Below are 23,537 nucleotides of genomic sequence, written 5' to 3' on the forward strand. Positions count from 1 at the left end.
GCTTTTACCTCCCACTCAGGGCATCGAACAATTCCCACCTCAGAAGAAAGACTGAATTCATGAATGGAAACTCTGAGACCCGACGGTACACCTCCGTGTTTATGGTGCGAGACGCCGCCCGCGTACAAAAGTTCGCGGAAGAGAAAGTCTTCGATGACGATGACATCATCTCTACCATGGTCATGGTCTCTGCAATCTGGATCAGAAGTTCGTGGTAAAAATTGGATCGGAATTTTCCGTGAATCAACTAACGATCTTGAAGATACGTAAGTGCCGGACGAGTACGTACGTTGGGAAGTTCGAAATACTGAGAATGCTTTTAAAAAACACTGGCAGACGCTTTTAACCAACGATTTTCAGAATTACTGCTAAATCGCGAGCGAATGGCTGTCGTATTACGTCTTTGTGACGTTAGAGTATCGTCAGAGGTACGTGCATTTGGCGTCAACTGTTGATCTTACCGAGGAAAGAATTGAGCTCCAAATAACAAAACGAACACATAAGTTTTTATTATTGCAGCCAGCTATGATGATTGTAAATACGAACGAAACGAAGATAAAAAATCTTTTAGATTTTAAAAACAGCTAATGAGTTAACGAAATTTTGTAACGATCAGATATATATTTGATCATTGAAATAAGAAACATTTTAATATTTAATGAGCGCTTGATGAGTATATATTTAATAATATGCTTCTAAAATTTTGAAAAGACACGTATTTAGCTCTAAACCCGAATAAAAATGCGATTTTGCTAACATTAACAGTGTACTGGATTTTCTTTGCAAAAAGATAAGCAACATAGCTTATTATATCTTTCCTTCCAGTCTTTCTGTGTAATTCTGACATACACGTAGTGTATAGAATAAATGAATGAGTTATAGCACCGATTTGCCTACATCATCTGAAGCCCATTCGCCTGAAGCTTTAGTCACGTTTGTTCAATCCGTACTTCCTCCCATCGATTTTGTAAGTGGAACTATTGACTAAGCGCTTCCTAATTGTGGCTAATATCGCAATGAATGATCACCACAGCAATATATGTGTATGTATGTGCATACGTATGTAAGTAACATATGTTACACGTATGCGCTTCAACCTACCCTACTCCTCCGCATGAATCTACCGGTCTGCCATTCGAACTTCAATGATTACTTCTTGCTTCCCTTTTCGTCTAGCGATGCATGTCTGTTTCTTTGAACAATGAAACGCCAGAAAGGTGACTGACGTCACTGAATACGGAATCGTACCTTCTATGGATCTCAAGTTGGGAGTACGAATCTTACCCACGTCCACTCTATTGGTGGCAGTCACAAATCAGAAACTATGTGCAAAGAAAGCGGCGTATCGCGATCTAAACAGATTTACGAGATCGTAAATGTAACCGTTTCAATCGTTACATTTGATGTTTATGTAATAGTGGCACTTAGACTCGTCACGAAACATATGATCCGTAAAATTGCTAGATCTTTCTTCGTAAAGTTCAACAGCTTCAACCACAAATCCTTGTTATGTGAAAGTCGATAACTTTGAATAATGGCATTAACGAATTGTAACGGGCGTTGATCGGATAAGATGCAGTTTCAGTACGGGGAATACGTTCTCGTAATAGGCGAGCTTATAATAGAGATTATTCAAGAATTAAATTACTTATAAATGTTACATGACAAATTTAGATTTTGTATATGGATATCCGTAAATAATCTCAATTTTGAAAATCACTTTCCGAACATATCACGGTAATAGACGTGCATTCATGATTTAATACGAAATATACATTTATGACGATGCTACATACGTTACTATTAATAGTAAATAGTAAATGTTAGTTTAAAGAGTTCTATACTTTTAGTTTTAGTATTTATTAAAAGTTAAAATATTTTTTCTTCATTGGACGTGTCTATAGCGCCGAAATCTAATTTTCAAAATGTTTAATAGTATATTTTATTTAATGACAATAATTAGAAAATAAAGTCGTAAATACGATAAAGTGTAGATTTAATTCCACATTTTATTTGTTCAGTAAAAACGCTATTTATGTCATTGAATTGATTTGTCCTATTCTTCCTGGCAATGTCATGGCATGCGATATAATATTAGACCTACAGGATGTACAGGGTATCTTCCGTAAAGTAGTATCAGCACGCTCTTTGAATAAAAATAACAAAAAATGTCATATGAACATAAACTTATGCGCTTTGTTAAAAGGTTACAACAAAAATACGAAGTAACAGCAGACACTAACAATAGACGAAGCATTTAAACGATAGACTTTCAAGTATAAGACTTTCAGAAATTATATGACTTTTTATAATCGAAAATACACGAAACGAAAACCACGCCTTTTTGGCTACGTATAAATCTCATGCATAACTATAATTCTGAAATGTCTACTTATTTTATTACGTACACATGCTGCCGACATATATAACATGAAAGTACATACAGTTCGATTTCATTTAAAGGCGAATATAATACGTAATAACAATCTTGTGTAACAGGCTCGCCACGATTGGTTGAGAAGAAATATAGACTCTGTGAATGTAAACAGCTGATTGGTGAACGCTGTCCATGTTGATCTATGAAAAAATCGCAACGGATCTAGGAGTCACAGTTATGGCGACTCGGTAATCCATGGCTCTGTTCCCCTCATTAGGAAACTGGACGTAGAAGGTAATTGATACTTTCATAAGCTGGCAGCATTCCCACCTGCGAATAGCTGAGTTTTTGTTGCGGCCTCGTTAGAGGTGACAATAAGTAGTTACTCGTTTCCAGGTAGGTACCTGTCTACCGGCCGGCTTGCCTGCTGCGAAACATCCAGACGCCAAAGAGCTAGCTTCCACCCTGAAATTATTACAAGTAACTCTCCCTCAGAAAGCTTTTTCTTCTTTTCCTTTATAAAAGAAAAATAGATACGAAGAACGTAAAAAATCATTCATCGAAATAGGAATAACTATTTTGTCAAATAAAATTATATTTTCCTGTATTTCTGCATCGTTCTTGTCTATCATAATGGAAACGACGGAAGTTTCTTGGTTACCTATTGTAATAATAGTGTCTATATAGAATGAAATGTAATGATTAAATAAATTTTAAAAATTAAACAAAATGGTGCCGTCCGAGTTGTCAATCTACATTACTTGAATTCTATAGAAATTCACTTCGATAACATCAATAACCGCAAGATCGAGTGAATATTAATAACAGCTGTGTATATGAGCGGTGAAGTGTTGGCTCGTTTAAAGGTAGAAAATTCTCGTTGGCAAGCAGCCGATCGCGGACAATTAATAACAAGCAAAGACGCGACATTTCAATATGGGCATCAATAGCTGCAGTTAACATACAAGTGACTCGATGATTGAATCTTCTTATCCAAGGTTTAAATCTATGAGTAAGAACGACGACCGACGTGCATATCAGGGATACAGTTACGCTTCGTACTGACTGCGCTCGACAGTCAAAACAGCTCGATCCTATCTAATTATGTAAGTTACTAGCTCCTACATATACGGTATACGTGTATACATAAATATATATATATATTATATATTATACAATATGTATATGTATAGGTGCGTGCATGTATTGTATAATATATGGCCAGAGTTTACAAATTAGCTGTGGTTACGAGATGCCTGTACACGAGCGTCGGCGAAACACTAATCACGGTGATTGCAGGGGAGTGCAAATCGTCGGTGGGATAATATTCCGCGTAATTGGTTCAGCCCCTGTCAACCTGTCTAGCTACCGGACGATGTCTTAACCTGACAGTCTATACGGCACGTAAACGTGCGGGATGTACGCATTTTCGCAAGGTATCACCTAGCATGTCTGTTCGTGGAATCTATTACGTACTCCGATCCAGTCTTGTGCTGTAAAACATACGATTCTATAAGCGGATATATTTCTGGATTTCCTATCGTTTGACGTGAAGGGAAAAATGAAAGATTATAATTACAAGCGAACCGGTACTTCGGGGAAGTTTGTTTTAAATAGAATCGTGTTTGCCCTACGATTTTATCGGAATAATGATTCGAAGGATGAGAAAATGAAGTTGCCGCCTTATTTTCGTGGAACATCAAAGAGTAACGGTTAAAAATAGCTGGACGGGTAAACTAGTAGGGAAAACCACATTACCCGACCACCGCTTGTTACTAATTGATTATTGCTTTAAGTAGATCCTACTAGTCATTGTTTAAATTAAAAAGAGAAACCCTTGATCTACAAGTTATAAATTAATAGTTTGTTACTGTTTGACTTCAGCTTCTCGCGAATGTCTTTCACATGGTTTTATTGTTGTTCATAATATCCTACGTATCATCTACTAAATTAGGCACGTCTAAGTTTAGGTGCAAAGAGAACATTTCATTGTACTATGTCCTGTACACTTGCACCAAGTATCTTGTAATTTCTACATACGTACTCCCTTTTCTACGCGCTAAATTACAACATAATCTAGTTCTTATGGTCGATCTAAATTTACGCGGCCAGTCAGGTCAGTGCTGTACGAAATAAGGATAAAATTACATTACGTCGTGCTAGTGCTCATATTGTATAGATTTTTTCTTTTGTACTGACAGACTTTATTTACGCGATTTTCATCCGCTCGAACGCGGTAAAACGAACCCACATGAAACGGGTATTTCGCGTAAATTGAGGGACGGGAGTATATTTCTTTTCAAACTTTATGAACATGATCATGATAATCGGTTTTCCTAATACTGCTAACGAAATTCCAAAATGTTTGCTACAACGCACATAATATATTCATAAAAGATCGCGCCCAAACATTGTCGCGAGTCAGCGGTGTAACGAGTCTGTTACGATACAACGACTAAATATTTCAAATCGATTCGTCGAAAGAGAAAAATATCGCAAAGAAAATGTTGAAACTTCGGTTTCCTTCATTATCGAAATGATAACCAGAAGTTGGCAACTAATGAAGAGCAGCGTGTACATCATCGGTCGTTAGGCATTCTTTATAAAGACGTCGAGGTTTCTCGCGGAATTCTTTCTTGACAGAGCGGTGCAGGATGTTTCCTGGAAGGTGGACCTGCACCTGTCGAGAATACTGCGTCCACAATGCCACCGGCACGTTCGCATCTTGTAGTTGCGTTCCATCGACTTCTCTCGACTGCTGATCGCCTTCCGTGGCCATTTCTGTTCCCACGGGAGTCCGCAGAAACGAGAGACTCTAACGCCCTTCGCAGTCGGATTTGCCTATGACGCCGAAGGGTAGAACTTTCTTCCACATATTAATAACTTATAGCTGGTGGATCCGTGTTTCTTTTTAGAAGGTAGACCTGAACGGGGCAACAATGGCCGAATTCGCCACGGGAGACCCGGTCCCGGAGATAAGTTCGGGATAGACTTTGACAACGCGATCGCTAGTATTCCGTAGTATATGTCTATGCCTTTGGATCGCAGATCAGATAAGAGATGCGTTTGAGAAACCGACCGACGTCCAACCGACCGATTTCGCCCTGGTTCTAGGTTCGCACGTATTTTCTCGTTCTCTTTAGCGTCCAAGTCGCCGCCATGGGCCACTGCGACACTATACTCGCCAAAACATCCCTTGTAAAATGACCAAGAAAGGAAGAGAAAATTTAGAAAAATGGAGAGAAAGAATGGGAAAAGGATTTCGAAGTTCTAACATTCTAACAGAAATCCCAAGGGAAAAGAAAGGGATCGGGGGTAAAGTGATTGTTACGGAATCCACGTGAGCGTATCGGACTCGAAATCGTACCATTGTTTTGTCACATTCGCTTTCTCATGGTTACGCTTCCGAGAAATTTGCTGCTCGCACTGTTTAACACCTTTCTCTGAAAGATGCACTCGAGAATTTACGTGCACCGCGTTGCCGTGGTAAATAATCGAAATGAGATGAATCCAAGCAAGATCGAAGGCTCTTGTGTATCTGAACGTTTGAATGATTGTTTAAGGAGACGCGTTTGAATCGTTGATATTTTAATAATATATAAACCGCAGCGGATAAGTACCAGTTTCTGCGTTCATCGAATCCTCGCACGCGTGAAACTCGTTTAGATAATTTGACGTATTTAATCGACCACGAGAAACGTATGTACGAGAGAACCGATCGCGGGCCTCTTGGTAAATGATTTAATTAACTTTCCAACCGGTCTCGATTCGGCTGGATTACCAGCGGGAGATTTTGTGGCCGAAAGTCCTTGGTCAACGGGTGTCCAGAGAAGGTTGGCCCGCGACGACAGAAACCTCGATGTTACCAATAATTTGCGAGATGTCGGTCGTGCTGCATGCGACTCGCGAGCACAACGTTACAACGAGAGTAACGACGATTTCACATTCTCAAGATTTATTCTTCTCGCGGGAAACACGCAAAGTTCAGTGACGCTTGCGTCATCGGCTCCGCTTCGAAGTGCCGCTGTTAATGTCTCCTTGCTCCGATTTTTGAGCGTAAATAACTACTTGCTCAGCTAGAACCATTTCAAATGGCAGTAGTAAAATATTCCGGCGTAGGAATGTCTGTGATTTATCGCGGTAGGAGTAATAATTATTGTGTGCGTACGTGGATGTAATAACGATCGGCGATAGCGACGTTATTCATCGGGCATTAATTTACTGTTAACCCGCTATGGACGCATATCTAATGCATAATGGACCGGTAGTTTCATCATTTTTATGTAATACTTGTCACAATAGAATTGCAATTCGAGCCATTTGCTTCGAAAGCGTTTCAACAAGTTATCGTAAAAAAATTGCAACGTACGGTGTAACGCAAGTGTCGCGAATGAAATTGGTGATTCGCTTAAATAATGATGTAATTGATAAAAGTTATCGTGCCACGGGATTCACCAAAACCTTCAATTGTATGATTCATTGGGGATTAGACGAAAGTATCATCTTTGAATACACCTTCGTTGACGTTGCTCGATTTCGATCAATTCGTAGAATCGATGAAGATTTGATGAAAAGATACATTAAGAATTTATAGATCTTAATTCTACATCTAAACACATATAGACATATATTCCTACATAGTACATATTTCCATTTTTTTTTTTTTTTTTTTGTTCCTAAACTGGCAATAAATAAGGACTTGTCGAAATGAAATACTACTTTCAAACGAGTATGCAAAGCAGAAAAAATCAATTGCCATTTATAACAACTCGTTACTTTTATTATACCATTTATCACATCACATATTCGGAAATTATACAATTTTCCGCCTAATGTATTTTCAACAATTATCGTCTGATACACTATTGCAAAGTTGTCATTAATTTCTTCCATAAAATTAACATTCTTAGACTACGTGTATCACACGAGTTTAAAATAATTCGAACAGAAATATTAATGGAAATATCTCGGAGAAGTAGTCTCTTTTTAACCATTATTATTTCACGGATAGACTATGCGATAGCTTCTTCGAATAATTTATTCGATAAAATAATGATACTTTTTAAAATTTACTTTACAACATTATTACTTTAAACTGTTTTGACCTTTTCAGACCCAAGCAGCATTCGCCATTTAATCCCAATCGACTCATAATCATTAAGCTATTTTTAAAAGCTGTGTAGAATTCAGCGATTCTTTTCACATTTTTATAAGCTGCTTTTAGATAATATTTAATAAATGAATGTATCTTTATATTTTCGTATCTACCTATTACCTATACATTATATACCTATTCATTACTTATCTACCTTGATACATCTCCATTAGATTATCACACGATACAATAAAATATGTTTGATATCTTAAAACTGAAGAGGCAAGAGTAAAATAGAATCTTAACTCCAATTTAACATAAGCTCGTACTCGTTTAATGGTAGCAGTAAAGGAAGTAAAGGAAGAACATTAACGGAATTTTATTTGGTTTGTACGTTTTAAGTTATCATTTCCTATATACTTATGTTGCTTTCTACCCGATGACCCGATCACGTCATTATATGTACTAGTTATAACTAGTTGGAAAATATTTTTAATTGGATGAATCACATCGGAAGTTAGTGCATCGGATAGAATTTTTCAGCGCGTGAACTACCTACCGATAAACGCTAAAATGTCAGCGATATCTATTCGATGGCACCAATCACGCATTCCGTTTGCGATCAGCATCGCGCGGTAAATTTCCAAGAAAAAGCCGGCGTAATCGTATTAGACCGCGTGCAAGTCGCCGCAAGAGGATCTTATTGGCCGAGAGCAGAAGACGCCCACAACGTGCACGCTTATATAGTACTCTAGTGCTATGCGGTGTTCATTCATAGTTCCACTCCTGTCTAGTCATTCATTAATCCGATACGGCGAGAGTGTCCTTACAGAGCGTGCGCTGATCACGACTCTCAATCGTTCGAGTGACCCCCTTCGTGTTCGCGCTCGCGCTCATTCGCGCGCCCGTGTGTGTGTGTGGGTGTACAACGTCCTACGATACTCGTGAAATCGAGAAGTACCAGCTCGTCGACAAGGTGGATTAACATCGAACACGGAGAATGCGAATAGGTGAGAATGACTCACGATCAGACTCGGTTTCATACGAACCTTCTAGGAAGCGAACAGTTTACCGGCGAGCACGACGCGTGGCTCCGTTTAAAATAGCCGATGCCGCGAAAAAATCGATCCGCAAGTGCATCCCTTGACGATACACGCACCGAGAAACATCATCTTTCCTTTCCAAGTGCTTTCAACTGAATGCCGCGTTTACAGTAATTTCTAATGTGTTAATTATCGATGTTTAACAGAGTCTTATTAATACAACGCGATTACGAAGCGGTCGGTTAAAGAAGATATTCCAGTTCAAGGTATGCAAGTTTCATCGATTTTAACATAACGGCATAGTCGGCTATTTTTACTTTCTCGTAGACATCAATTTTCCGATCTCGTCATACACGCGTAACACGTATGTGTTAATAATTATCGAGATGAGTACGCGAACGTGTCTTGTGAAGCGAGATCGACGGAGCTGCACGATCTTTTTTTCCTCGTCGATCGATCATTGCTGTGGGTGGGTTGAATCTCTCGATCGCCTCTCTGAACGTTAACGGAACTAATGGATTTCAAGCTTCTGCTCGGCATCGAGAAGGCGCAAAGTCGCCTGCAGCAAATCGCTCGTGCCACGGCTGTTCGAAGGGAGTTCAAAACGCCATTCACATTGCCCGGCAAAAGCCGCTATCTTTTATTGTTCTTTTATCTACCACTCGATTCTTGAAAGCGAATGAAAGAAGTGGCGCTTCCTCTACGGTTTTTCTACAACAAACGAGGAATGCGACGGTCAGGTAATCGCTCTGCCTTCAACTATTCGAGTGATTTTATAAGAGGAGACTCGCAGCTGAGTTTAATTCCCCTTGTGCGACCCAACTATCAGTTTTTCTACCTCTTCTCTCTTTCATCTGCGCTACTTCCTCTTAGCTGTTTTTATCGGAATCTTAAGTTTTCCCTAATTACAATATACTACTTAATCCTTTCTCGTGTTACATATAAATCGCTAAACGATAAAAAGTATCTAAACATTAAATTCATGTTGCTAAGGATAAATGCTTTAGCGAACAAGCAAACTTACGTGCTAGATAGTTATCAAACGTGAATCATCCTCAACGGCGCGGTGGCGTCTATACATCACTGATTGCTACCTGTCGTGTGGTAACTTTATCTTTGAGCAAGTTAATGCGAACAATGACATGATACCAAAACTATTTGTGATTACAGAGAGATATATTTGGTAGAGAGATATATTTCTGAAAGACAACTATACGAGATTACTTTGTTTTATCACAAACACATGTTTTCTAACAAATTAATACGTACGAATAATTTCAATACATAACATTTATTAGAAAGTTTGGAAACATTAATATGATAATTCTATTTAAGATTTAATTTTATTGTATCTTACATAGATTACGTTCTAGACTTAATATTCAATTTTTAGTTTATTCAATGGTCGGATCTTTTAATCTTTCGTGCCGAAAATTGATCAAAAAAACGAGATTGTTTTCTTTTAAATATTTTGCACGTAACAATGTTTTAACGAAACAAAAATGAGACAGTTCTACCAACCATAATAACACTTCCTCTGGTTGTTTTGCTTCCTCGCTGTGCTCGAAGTTGACGAAAGAATGGCCGAAGAAACGTGTCTGAGGCAAAACGAGAAATAAGTCGTGCAACGGTGCCACGTATTTCCGTTCTAATGACTAGCAAAAACTTGACACCTGCATCGACACTAGTGTCGGAAACAACGACCGTGCGCCGAGAAATCGACCGATTTCAGGAGTTAGCCTTGCGTAACGAGAATTTTCCATTTTTCCAGCCGAAGTAAGCTAGCCAATTGTTCGAAAAGAGTATGCGCCTTTGCCGCGTTATATAACGAAGATGTGAAAAACAGAAACGATATAACTTGGGGAAACCCCTAGTATACTCTCCTTGACGGTGCCGATTCGTATCGGTAAACTAATCTTGGACAATGTCAATGCAATTCGATGGAACGGAATATATATTCAAATAAAGCCATGTTTCATGAATATTCTTACGTATCACGGTTAATATGCAGAGATGCATATATTACACAAATTGGCACAATATTATTAATGGCGTGAGTAAGCATGACTTGCTGGAATAATGCAGAAAAATTGTACGAAGTATAAGATATTAAAAAATTTCTTAACTTCTGACAGTTATTATCAATTAACACATCACAATTATCACTCTTTTTTTTTGCAAAAGGAAACTCTGCGTTCATTATGCGGCAATTGCTATGTACGTTATCGTTCGTAAGTGTATGCATCATAAGTATACTTTTGATATTATAGATTTACGATACCAGCAATTCAGAATCCAGCAACCATAAATCAAGTAATTAAAAATTTTATTGAAATTTTAATTTATTGGCGAATTAATTGCTGCGAGATATACTTGTTATCTTCTTGACGAAGACAGCAGATTATAAATCCAGATTTTGTTACAAAAGCAACGATAATACACTTTTTTTTTTACAATTAAATTATAATTCAGAGTTTCATTTTGTCGATCGTGTGCATCACTGTTTGAGGTAATGTCGATACTTTCGATATCGATTGAAGAAGTATCTCGTTTTTTAGTTCAGAAAATTAATCCGTAATTGACACGGTTTCTCACATACGTAGACAGAAATGTTCAGGGGTTTACAAAATTAGTATTATTGATTAATAACCAATGAGTATATACACATTGGTAGTCATTAAGTTAACCATTGGTTATCGGTACATCTCACGACGCGATGCGTACTTTCCAAATTATCAGAAAAATAACAATTCCTAGTGTTTCCCATAGGAATAAGTGAGTTAGAGACCTTACCAATTATAGGGTAAATATCGTGGTGAAAAAAGAAACTCCTTTAAACAACAAACTAATTCTACGAGTTCCGACAATTGGGAATGTCAATTTTGTTGTCGCGTATTAAATTTTAAAAATCAATTTCATCACGCCATAATATTCTACCGCACATATATGTGTAACAGGGACCATAATTAGTTTGATGTTGCGAAATGTGAAAAAATGTTCTAAGTATTTAAATTACTGGTTATAATATTCAGTAGGTAAAACAATTATTTGCCTAGATCTCATTTCTTAAGTAATACTTTTCAAAATATGAATTTCCATAAATATCTACGATCCAACATTAAAGAACAAAATAATTGTACACTGCTTTTTTTCGCAAATTGCTGATAACAAGTTCCGTTCAAGAGAAGATAAACTTTTGAACTGTAGCATAACTCTAGAAGATAAGAACGATTTTGTCCCGTATTAACAAGACGATTCACATCGGCAAATGACTCGCTTTACGGAAGGATCTTCCTCGACACGCCGTTAGGCTCGACTACCGGTTAATTAACGATGTGACACCATAATTGGCGCGGTAATTCGATCCCCTTGTGGATGAATCCTCGCGAGTGGTTCGCATGTCCCGGGGCCTAAGGTTAAGACAGCGCGCGCACATCGTTAAATTAAAATCCCGAGGCGACCGGCACCATCGTCTGGAGTTGCAACGGGCCACCTCAGCGGTGCCTTCTAATTTGCAGCGCATAATATTCGAATAATTTGCACGCGCTAATAGGACCGAACGTCCTGTAGAACCTCGAGGAACGCGGTCCGATGCATATAGAAAACACCTTACGCGTCGTCTCCGAGCGATGCAAATGCCTCACCCTGAATTGTGGCAGATAATATTGCCCCCTTATCGAGCATATGTGATAAGTCATTTTCAACCACTTGATCAAAGCATGCGACGCGACACATCTAATCGCAGGCATAATGTTTTATCAGTGACGTATCCGACGGCGCGGCATTTCGTCCCGGTGGATATACTAAAAGTGTCGAATGTATTCATCGTGTGGCGCTCGTTATCTCGCCAGTCATTATTGTTTGCAAACTTTTGCAGTACTAGCTCGATAAATTTATTTTTCGACAGTAATTTGATGGAAGGTGTTAAAATTACTTGTCGCACGTTTATCGACATTTTTGTTTTTAATGTTTAGACGCGAATGTTACGATATCTATTCTGTAAAGGGCGTTTAAATGATTTGGAAATTTATTATTGGATTATTCGGGAAGTTCGTAGTGAAATTTTTAAGGTATTGTATCTTTATATAATTAGTTATTAATTATTATTAGATAATAATGTTGAAATAGAATTTGAAATAGAATACATTGTTATATTGAAAGAGAATGAATTTAACCAGTGTTTAATATTAAACCAAAACGCGCAAGAAATTTTTGATCCTCGAACTAGAATTTTATCGGAACGTTGCGTCACGTTACAATCTTCGAGGGAGTCGACGTCATTCTACATCAAATCATATCACGATGTCTCTTACATATCGGAGCATGATGCCATCGAACATATAGATTATCGAAAGACATCTACTTCCTTTCACGTGACACAAATTCGCAATATTTTACACTGATTCATTCACCAATCTCAAGAGTGACCTTGTAGAAATTTTGAATTTCTCAAAACTCATTGGTTATTTAATCTAGCCAATAAACATCTTCAATATAATCAAACTCGATATATGCTGGAATTACTTTTATACGTTCTGGATCTCAAGTAGTATACTCAGTACCTTTATCGAGATCGATGAATCGAGTGACAAGTGCGCCGAAGGGGTTAAGAGTACGCGTAATGAAACGATCGAGGTTCGGGGAAACCTGGTATCTATCCCCCACGCAAAGAGAGGGTGGCGTGCAGCCGCAGGTGGGAGGGCAGGGAGGACTGAAAGGTAGCCGGAGGAGCAGAAGGAGTACGGGAGGGAGGAGGTGGGGTGTCGTAGGAGGTGGTGGCAGGAGGGAAGGAGGTGGGACCGAGTGGCGGTGAGCGAACGTGCAAGAGCGAGAGGACGAGGTGAGTAGCGAGCCCGTGAGCCCGAGTGAGTAACTGGGAGTCGCAACCGAGGACCCACTCAGTCACCACGAGATCGGCAAGCCGAATGGTCTACCGCGCCGGTTCTCCCGCTCGGAACTCTGCACAGAGCAAAAGGGATCGGAACAAGGACACGTTGTTCTTTCGAATGTCAACTAGCGTGCTCCTTTGTGGACGCATCACTCGAATCGTGCCACTGTCGGTGGAGCACGCGGGGCTCGATTTTTCGAGATCGAACGAGGAACAACACGAGAACACGTTCGCACAATGTGGAGATTTCTGGTGCGCTGTTATGTCACACTGACATCGATCTGACGCGATCGTTTTTATTTTTTTCTTCCTTTCGCCGACAATCTCATCTCGTTACGTTTCACGAAAATAACACACACATACTAGGCCTTTGCCATCATCGGCCATCGCGTCTCGCGTCTCGCGTCTCGCGTTTTCGCTTCTATCGATCTCGATTTCGAAGGATACTGACTTTCCCGGGGGAAACATCGAGTCGCGGTGGGACCGGAAGTGCGTGAGTGGATGCAAGCAAGAGGTATCGACGGGAGAAGCCGAAGACTCTCCTACAGAAGGACGAGGAAGAGATGATCTACGAGCTGCTGGTGGCTGGAGCGTTCGCCCTCGCCACACTAAGGCGGTGTGTGTACATTGCTAAATTCTATCCACTTTCTCTCTAGCTTTTATCTTTTCTCCATTTCTTCGAGAAAAAAATGCTCTCTGTTTTTCTGTATGTTGCAAAACGCGGAACAAGCGATGACACGAGCAAAAATCGGTCATGCTGAAATATTCTCGATTAAATACGATCGACGAACGATTGGTTTTATCGATTCTTTAGATTTTCAAGCACGACCGACTGCCCGTGTCCGCTTGTTTAGCCGTACTTACTGGAAAACTGCAATTTATTTCTACCATGAGCATTTCGTGGAATCACTTGCAGGAAAGAACTAACGACAAGGTGCATCTAGCTTCAAGTTTTGCCGTAATGTACATAATGATGCAGTGACACGTGAGGATTCCTCGCGATGCTTCAGCCACTTTTTTCTTTATTTGCGCGTAGCACGATTAAAAAATCTTTTAAGAGAAAACATTTAAACGACTGTACAGCGTTGGAAATATAATTGTTTTTGATGTTGAGATACAAAAAAATTCCATGTGTCATTTGCCTTTTAACGACGAAGATTATATTTCGCCACGCTTTTCTGATAATTTATGATAATTTCGATAATGTTTGCTAGTGAATGACTTTTCGATAGATAAAAAATAATCTAAGATGTTAACACAATTTGACGTATTCCATTGCCACGAGAAAGTATAACGATCAGACATTCTAAAGCTATTCCATGAATCAAAGAAAATAATAGAATCTTTAATAATTGAAACAAATATTGATGCAACTCTTACCATCTCGCCTTATTCTCTTTAACAAATTAAACAATATTATTCGATTCTTTTTGTAATGATACGACTTGTTTTACTCGTTTGATTTTACGAGCAAAACAATCCTTGATTACAGTAAATCGAAAAGCAACTGGAGTTCCTTTACATAATTATACAATAATCAATATTGATCAAACGCAACTCTTGAATAAGCTAATTGAATTTATTATCGTGCGATAGCATCTTATATGCTGTAATCATAGTGTGTTCACTTTTTCAATAGAAGGGGAAGTAATTGTCTTCCGATGAAATTGTCTGCCAACTTACAATTAAATATCCGTATTTGTTGCTCAACTGTCTAACAGATATACATCGGTAAGACGTTCATAAGATAGAGAATTAATTAAAACAATTTTCATTTACTCGTTAAATTCCTACAAAGAAGTTCTCCCACTTTAAATATATCTACTGTAATAATCTAGATAGAATAATTGGACTAAATTGTTTGTAGTATGATCCGACATTGAATTCATTATTATACGTTATCTATATAGACCGAGCATGATCGAATCAATTTCAGAAAAATTGCTCTTAGAATCTATTCGTATTTGTGCTGAAATTAATAATTCATCCGATAAAACCAAGATTTTTCGTAACTAGAGCAAATAAGATGAAACTCGTCTGAACCGAAGAAAATTATAATCGATAACAGCGTTATCGACGCGAAGGGAATGCGGCAAAGAACTTAGAACATTACGTCACATATAAACATTAAATGGAAAGTTATCTCGACAGAACAGGCGGTATATATTATTTCTTTCTTCAATCGTAATCTCTAGTTTAGGACACAAATGAACATAAGTGTTATTTTTCACGATGATAACGATGCGCGTGCTTCTCATGCATTATACAATGCAGATAAGAGAAAGACGTATATATTGCTCCAACGTCGCTTCGTGTGACATAGCTTCTATTCGAGCGAATACGATTAGAACGTCATCAATCATTGATAGTATATAGTATTCTCTGTGGGAAAAATTAATAAACTTATGGCGAAGCATTGAACCAAAACAACATATATTCTAGTCGGTGTTTATTTAACTTCAGAAGTGACTTCCAGAAAGAAAGATAACGTTCGGTCTACTTAGATCTTTTTTTATTTCGTTCGATCCTTCTCTTGCATGCGCTCGGCTTTCTCTAGAGAAGTTTACGTTATGATTATGAATCAAGGAAAACGATACGAAAGGCTGGACAAATATTTCGATTCCGGATGAAAAAATTATCTAATTACATGGTTGTAAATTAACCATCGTGGCTGGATAGAGAACCAATCGTATAATTATTACAGAGTCGGAATTCAATCCGACATATAAATCGCCTTGAAAAACATAAATTAACTAGCGAGAGAAACGAGCCTCGAGAAACTGGTCCTTCGCATTTAAAATAAATCCAAATCAAAATTTTCGTAAAACGATACGGGATCTTGAATTTCGTGTGCAACTTATCTTTCTACCCTCCTTATATTTGCCAGCGTCTCTACAACAGTTAAAAAATGATTCGTAACTATAAATGACGACGATCTTTGAGAAATATCAGGGCTAATTTTATTTTAGAACAATACGAAAATTTCTTGAAATTCTTGACCCTATAATGCAATATCGATTATCTTAACCGTTATATGTATACATCGTGTACCTTATTATACATAATTGGCTTATTATATAAATTCATGCGATCTACTTTATGAACGCGTGCAAAGAACACAATATATATTTATAAAATATTCCTAGATTTTTGTTTCGTTAGATAATTTTCTCGTTAAAAAATATATAGCTCGTAATTTGAGATTCGATTTTTCTCGATATGGACATTATTAACGGCCCTTTAGACATAGGTATTTTCACGAATACTGTTTCTCGTTACTATATCTCGCTCGAAAGTAAAATAAAGTAAAATATTTTGTAAATTACAAGCAACGATATAATCTAATTAGCTACAATAACAAATGACGATAGTATAAAGGGGTATACTTTAATATAACGCAGTTAAGAACATAGTATATATATGTATAAATATATTATACGTATAAATATACATATATTAGCAACAGACGACGAATCCATGAAGTTTTATGAAAAACCTAACGATATACCTAGTATTCACAATGTAATAATTCATACTTTTGAAATTAATATTTTCCGAGAGAATTGAGAAATCAATATTTATGACGTAGATATCTTTCAAGAGAACCTCGCAATCAAATTTCACAAAAAGACAGTTTATGGGACTATATAGTTCGCAAGGTATCGAATTTAAAAATTACTCTTTCTCTTATAGTCCTCAGATTGTAAATACCTGGCAATATAGAAACTATTTCTCTGTTTAATTCTATTTACAACGAACCATCTACGGAAATACTTTTGTCTGTCACACGTAGCTATCCTTTCAACGAACTGTTAATAATAACAAATACAATCCTAATCATTCAAAATTCCCATTAAGTACACATGAAAATGTCTGTAAAGTAGGCTCTCTTATCTTCCGCGTTTCGTAATAATTTGATGCCTCACTTTGTCCTCTACTATCCAAACAGCAAATCTCGGACTTTAGGCGTACCAGCTATTGAAGAGGGTAGGCAGGGCGGAGGGAGAGGGAGAGAGGCGCAAGTGAGACGCCTCGCTTTCCTCGATTACGGGCGAAGGTATCGTGAAAAGTATCGTCCGGTGTTGTCCGCCTCGTCCTCCGCATCCCAGTCGGTGAGCAGGCTACGGTCGCCGATAGAGGCGTGCGCCGTGTTGATCCGGGACACACACGGACTGTTTGCTCGGGGTACCATCGCGGACCCTTTTTTCATGTTAGCTCCAAGTCGAGTCACAACACTAGTAAAGTTACAAAAGCCAAAGGCAAACAGATCCGGGGACGGGCCTTAACCGGTTTATCAAACACTCGTGCGCCCCGGAGGTGGTCTCTCGTACGTTGCTGAAAGTGACGAAGACGAGGGAGATCTCGAGGACGAGGAACGACGTCGACGTCGACGAAGCTTCGTCATCTTCCTGGACGCACGCGTAATATATATATATACGTCTTGGCTGATTCGCAACGAGACGAGGAGAGAAGTTCACTGCTCTTAATGGCACACGAGACGAAACCGATCGTTCCACCGGAGGTGGAGTGAAACGAACGAAGGAGGAGTCAAACAAGTGCCAAGGCAAACCTTCTTTTCTTTTGTCAAGCACATTTCAGCCGCCGTGAAACCACCACTCTCGGCTCCACGATTTATGTTCATTTAGATTTCTTGCTACGTTGCTACTTTATCTTTTGTAATTGCGACGACACGCTTTATTCAGGCAAGCGATCGTACGATATCGGACGTGTTGATTCAATAAGCATATTCAACGAGTATATTCCAGATAAAACATTCGAATCTGTATTTGCGCAGTGATTTGTGACATTAAAGTCACAGCACAAATACAAATTCAAATGCTCTATCTCGAATATAGACGCTTCTTGAATTATTTGAGAACTTTCAGTTGCTGCATAAATTCTGTCCATCTCTTCCTTCCTATTACGTAAACTATCGGTCTTATAATAGATGTAACACTGGTACGTCGGCTGATATAAACTGTGATTCTAGAGTTTATAGAAAATAGGAGTAACATTTTTTCATTCGTTTCTTGATGATCGTTCAGAAGGTGGTAGAACACGAATCTGGTATCAATAATATTACACAACAGTTTAGATGGAAAAGATTAAATCGTTAAATCTTGATAACAAATTTAAAGATGCATAAAAAAGAGGCACGATGGATGAGCTTTGTGAATCGAATTTGTAAAAAATACACTCACAATGTATGTGGCAATGTAATATTTATTGTTTGAGGATAACAGTAACGATAATCTGTTGCAGTTTATTCCTCCGGCAAATAAGGTGTCTCTCACGAGTTTCGAGTGTTTTTAATAACGCGCGTTTGAAATGAATGACTTCCGGGCACGTATTCGCGTTTCGATCGCGTTACCCGTACTTTTTGCCGCTCGTGAAAAAGCTGTAGCGAAAATTCACAAGTCAGGGGTGAAAGTAATAAAGCAATTTCACCAACTGAAATTATACGCTGCATTCCAATCACCGAAATAGGGTCGCAAGAGAAAACCATTCGAAATTGCACCAATCGCAATTTGTCCTTGCATCGACCCCTTCACTTCCACAGAAAATTACATGAAATAACCAAAAACTGCATCGTACCATTTGCTACGTACGATCGATCGCGGAATTAAAAGTACGGTTCTCGTGCAACACGCAGACACATATGAATATCGTTTAGACGTGGAAAATCACTTCGACAATAAGAATCTTTGACGAACCGCGAAATTTTTCTGTCTTCGCGTCTGATTTACCGCGAGAGAGATAAAAAGAAGAAAAAAGAAAAATGGCGGAGACCTAAGGATGACTCGAACAAGCACTGGGTTGCGGTTTCGGGTTCATCAGGGTTCACCGGACATATTATATAGGACAGGTGGGCATTCCAGCGTGAAATCAAAATATTATGCCAGTCTCTAGACTGCAGACTATAGAGCGACACTGGGTGTATCGAAAGACTACGACCGGCAGATTTTTATTGTGAAACTACTTGTTACATATCTGTTTAAAATATTTTTATTCCACGTTGCAAAATGAAGATTTTTAACTGAACTCTAATGTCAGAAGATTTTTTCTAAAAGGAAAATAATTTTTTAATTTATTTACCATCGATGTTGCATATACGTAAACTAATATTCTGATAAAGTATTAGATAGGCGAATGATAAATATATTTATCTTCGGTAAAATTGTTTTTTTATTTGCACTACATCTTCTTTCTAAATTGCATGAAAAAATGCATTTCTATTATGTATAACTAGAATAACGAGAATAATAAATATAAAATAACAATGATATAGAGTAACAAATTTTAGTTAGTATTTTAGCAAAAATTAAATCTTTTCAAGAAAGATATTGCAAGTAAGAAAAAGGATTCGCAAGTTATCTATATCATCATAGTATCTGTATGTTCTTCGTAAGCAGTAATCGTTCGTTGAAGATAAATTGATTTTTCAGAGTCTTTACTTTAGTAAAATGTTTCGTAAATCGTAGATATATACTGAACGTAGTATAACATTAGGACTAAGTATAACGTGTAACTGTATCAGAGATACGTATTCGCATAAACCTGTCGTATCGAATCCAGATTGTTCACAGCACAGCATACATTTACAAATATTTGAATGAAATTGGTTACGCTTGCTTAAGTTTCAGCAATTTAATTATTCAACATACCAGTTAGTTATTAAACACTAAATGCAACTGCACCTTGAAATATAACGAGATAAATATTTATATCATAATTTCTCTTACTTTTCATATTCATATTCGAAATTTTATGAAACGTATATTACTTCCAGTGATACTAATCATGCGTTATCATAACGTATAGAACTTCGAAATATATCATTATACTAATCTGCTTATTTATATAATTTTTAAAGATTTATAATACAATAAACAGAATCGAAATACCAAGTGATAACCTTAAATATTCGATCGCGATCAGAGTTCTTGTCGTGCAATACACGTAATTTCGTATGCAAGGAAAAACTCTGCTAGACGTACGTCATTCGGAAAGCCAGACGAACGTCGGGTTTACTCTGTCGCCTCTTTCTCTTTGTTCCTTTCTATCTCCGTCTGACTGCCTCTTCGTTGCTCGATAGCAACTTTTTCGTTGCTTCACATATAAAATTACTCAAGACGTGACAAACCGAACGTGGTAGGCGGTAGTAGACGTGCATTCAATTGACAAGATACGCAGGCGTAACGTACATATGTCGCCAGTATGTCATCGTGCGTCGATTTTGTCGAGTCTTCGGAGTTACTTTTTCTACCAATTTGTTAATCGTGCGCTCACTTACTAACAGCGCGACGACGTGAGCCTTGGTCGGTGAGAGAGAAAGAGAAAAAGATAAAAAGAATAAAAGAGCCTGCGAGCAAACCGGGTTCAAGATAAATTCAGTTTCATGCATTCTTGTCTGGTTTTCTGACGGGTTCGCCTGTCTGACTACCGACTATCGGCCACCGGTTCGATCTCCTTCTGCCTCGAGAGATACACGAACGATGTTGAAACAAGGGCGATCTCGAGTCATTGTTCCAAGATTTATGGGCAAATCGATAATATCAATCTGCCCGTCGGCTTATCACCAGCGGCTGCGTTACCACCATCTTGTATTTCGCAAAACACCGGAACTACGTATTTCTGTACGATATCAGCCACATTCTGACTCCTTTTCGGTGTAAATCGTGCCAAGTTATGGCAAAAGTGCATAAAAGTCGGAAGACTTCTTACTTTAACTAATGGCAGCTGGCCGATGAAACTGTGCGCGAATTTCACTTTATTTGTATTCTCAGTGATTCATATTTTACGAATCTTAAAAAGATTGTTTTTGTACACGTAAGTGTTAAAAATAATTCATAGGAGAGAAAAAATTCTCAATTTCCAAACTGATATATTCACAAAGATAGAAATATTTATTGACTAAGATTTAAGAAATTTGATACAAATTGATGTATTTAAAATTTATCGTATTTATTTGGAATTAGTCGTTTTATGTCATACGTAGAAGTGATTACTTATTATTGACATTTGTTTTCGAATAAATCAAATGATTATACGATTCGAAATGTAGATAAAATAATCGTTTTATTTCAAATAAATACCTTCAAGCATAGTATAATAATAAATCATATATACTGTTTATACGATTGTGCACTATGTACACTGATACGCTTTCTAACAAATTTCATATTTTCATCGGTATAATTACAGTATCGCAAAAAGCTGGCATTTCTGTTCGCATGACAAGCAAATAAGAGATAAGCAGACAGTTAGCGATATAACTTATCAGACATAAAAGCCATCCCGAAATGTGAAATCCTCTTTGAAAGCATGTCCGTATCTCACTTGAAAGTACAAAAGTTAATAAGAACAGCTGAACCGTCGCTATCAAACGAAGATTTAACAAACATTTAAAGTTGTCGCATTTGTCCGATAATTTTGTCATTCATATCTCCATTTAACTCTTTTACGGTATTTACTTGCGATTATCGGCGAATTTGGTCACTGTGCTTCGGCTATTGCAATTGAAAATTTACCGCGGTTTCGTTATCCCTAATGAACCGCTAATTGCAAGGATTTACGAATACGTTAAGCATCGGTAATTATTTCATATTGGTTTAAGGCGCGTACCGGGCCCCACTTTACATGAGAAATACCATTGTTATTTATATGAGAACATGATAAGCAACGTTTAATTTTTTATGGCTCATGCAATTTGTTTTATTGCCATAATTAACGTTTTTTGTCAGCCCTAATTAAATTTATAATTAAAGTACTTGTTCTTCGAACATACCAATTTTAAAATTGGTATGGTATAAAGGAAGAGGTAGATTTGACATGAGATAAACAATATAACATGCATTAAATATTGTAATGTTTAAAGAACTTGAATTTTATGTCGTTAGAATTTCTTTTTAGTATTGTTACTGTGGATTTTTATGGATTTATGGGCAATTCTAAAGTACAAGAATATATAAAATACCTGAAATATAGTAGTCGTTATAACGGTTGCAATCAGCGAATGAAACAAATCTTTTCTTAAGCTCAATTTGTTTTAATCGTATTCTTAAAAAATGAATATTCATGAAAAATATGAATTTGCATAAATATCCACGGTCTAATGATTTATGATTTTTTAAATGTATTCTAGTACGTGAAGCTAACCGATGTTTGTTTACATATTCGATACAGTATCAATAAGATATTTAATACCGAAATAATCAAGTTATCAGAAAGATTTCTATTTTTATGAAATATATAATTCCAATTGAACAAAATTTCTCGATTCGTACGTAAAGATTTGAAAGTTCAGAGTACGGGTGGCATTGTACTGCGCAGAAGTGAGGCAATGTTTAAATTACACGCTACGTAGCAAATCGAGCTTTACGAGGCCTTGGTGAACACTCTTCCGTTCCACCACCTACGATGGCAATTACAGGGCTTCGAGCAAATCGTATGCCATGGAAATGCTTTTACTTCCGCAAACTGGCACGACGCTTGTAAAATAACGCATGTCCATATTTTAAATACCGACATTTTCCATACTCACAACTGCAAAGAATCTGCATTTATCATGTCTCAGGAGGCGTGCATCACGTACCACGTCGAACCTTATAATTTTTCGCAGTAGTTACGAATCTATCATTCATCAAACGTAAACAAAAAGATATAGAATATTTGTTGGATATCTAATCACGAAGAAAACATATCTGTCACGTACGAAAGTTGCTCTGTTTAGTGAAACTTCTTGGATTCGAAAATTGAAATTACGCTTTCGAGAAATCGCTATAAATTGTTTCAGTAGAAAAGATTTTCAGTATTTTTGTACGGAGTTTTAATATATCGCGCAAGATATTGGTATCTTGTTACGAATATTTTTATCAATGTTTTCAACGATTCTTTTATAGCAAAAGTTAAAGGTTCTTAAAATGTGTGTTATGAAATATATTCACTGGCTCGGTTTCAAATAACATCAAATGTATTTTTTATAAGAACACCGAGTATTTTTAAAAATATTTCAATAGTATTTAATAAGAATATAACAAAGATATGCTTTTATGCGATAGATGATCCATCGATAATATGAAAAACATACTTATACATACATGCTAATTTATTGTGTTTAGAAAGGGACGAGTT

The 23,537-nt window shown here is 37.4% G+C and overlaps 1 protein-coding gene and 1 pseudogene across 6 annotated transcripts in view; one reads left to right on the plus strand and one right to left on the minus strand.

The window, feature by feature from the left end:
* The window catches only part of LOC122571991, a 94,898-nt gene that overhangs the window by 7,854 nt on the left and 63,507 nt on the right, over positions 1 to 23,537 (minus strand). Inside the window, exons 3-4 of one of the 6 annotated variants that reach the window (XM_043736789.1) lie at positions 2,782 to 2,842; positions 2,071 to 2,707 (exon numbers count right to left, since the gene is read on the minus strand). The exons of 4 other annotated variants lie outside the window; for them this stretch is intronic. In XM_043736789.1, coding sequence (XP_043592724.1) covers positions 2,651 to 2,707; positions 2,782 to 2,842 — 118 coding nt within the window. In that variant the 3' untranslated portion in view covers positions 2,071 to 2,650. Of the gene's footprint in view, positions 1 to 2,070; positions 2,843 to 23,537 lie in introns of those variants that run through there. One more of the 6 variants, XR_006318402.1, reaches the window with a different exon arrangement.
* Positions 7,663 to 23,537, plus strand: part of LOC122571882 — a 34,025-nt pseudogene continuing 18,150 nt past the window's right edge.

This window comes from Bombus pyrosoma, linkage group LG1 (genome assembly GCF_014825855.1).
Source record: "Bombus pyrosoma isolate SC7728 linkage group LG1, ASM1482585v1, whole genome shotgun sequence".
Taxonomy (NCBI): domain Eukaryota; kingdom Metazoa; phylum Arthropoda; class Insecta; order Hymenoptera; family Apidae; genus Bombus; species Bombus pyrosoma.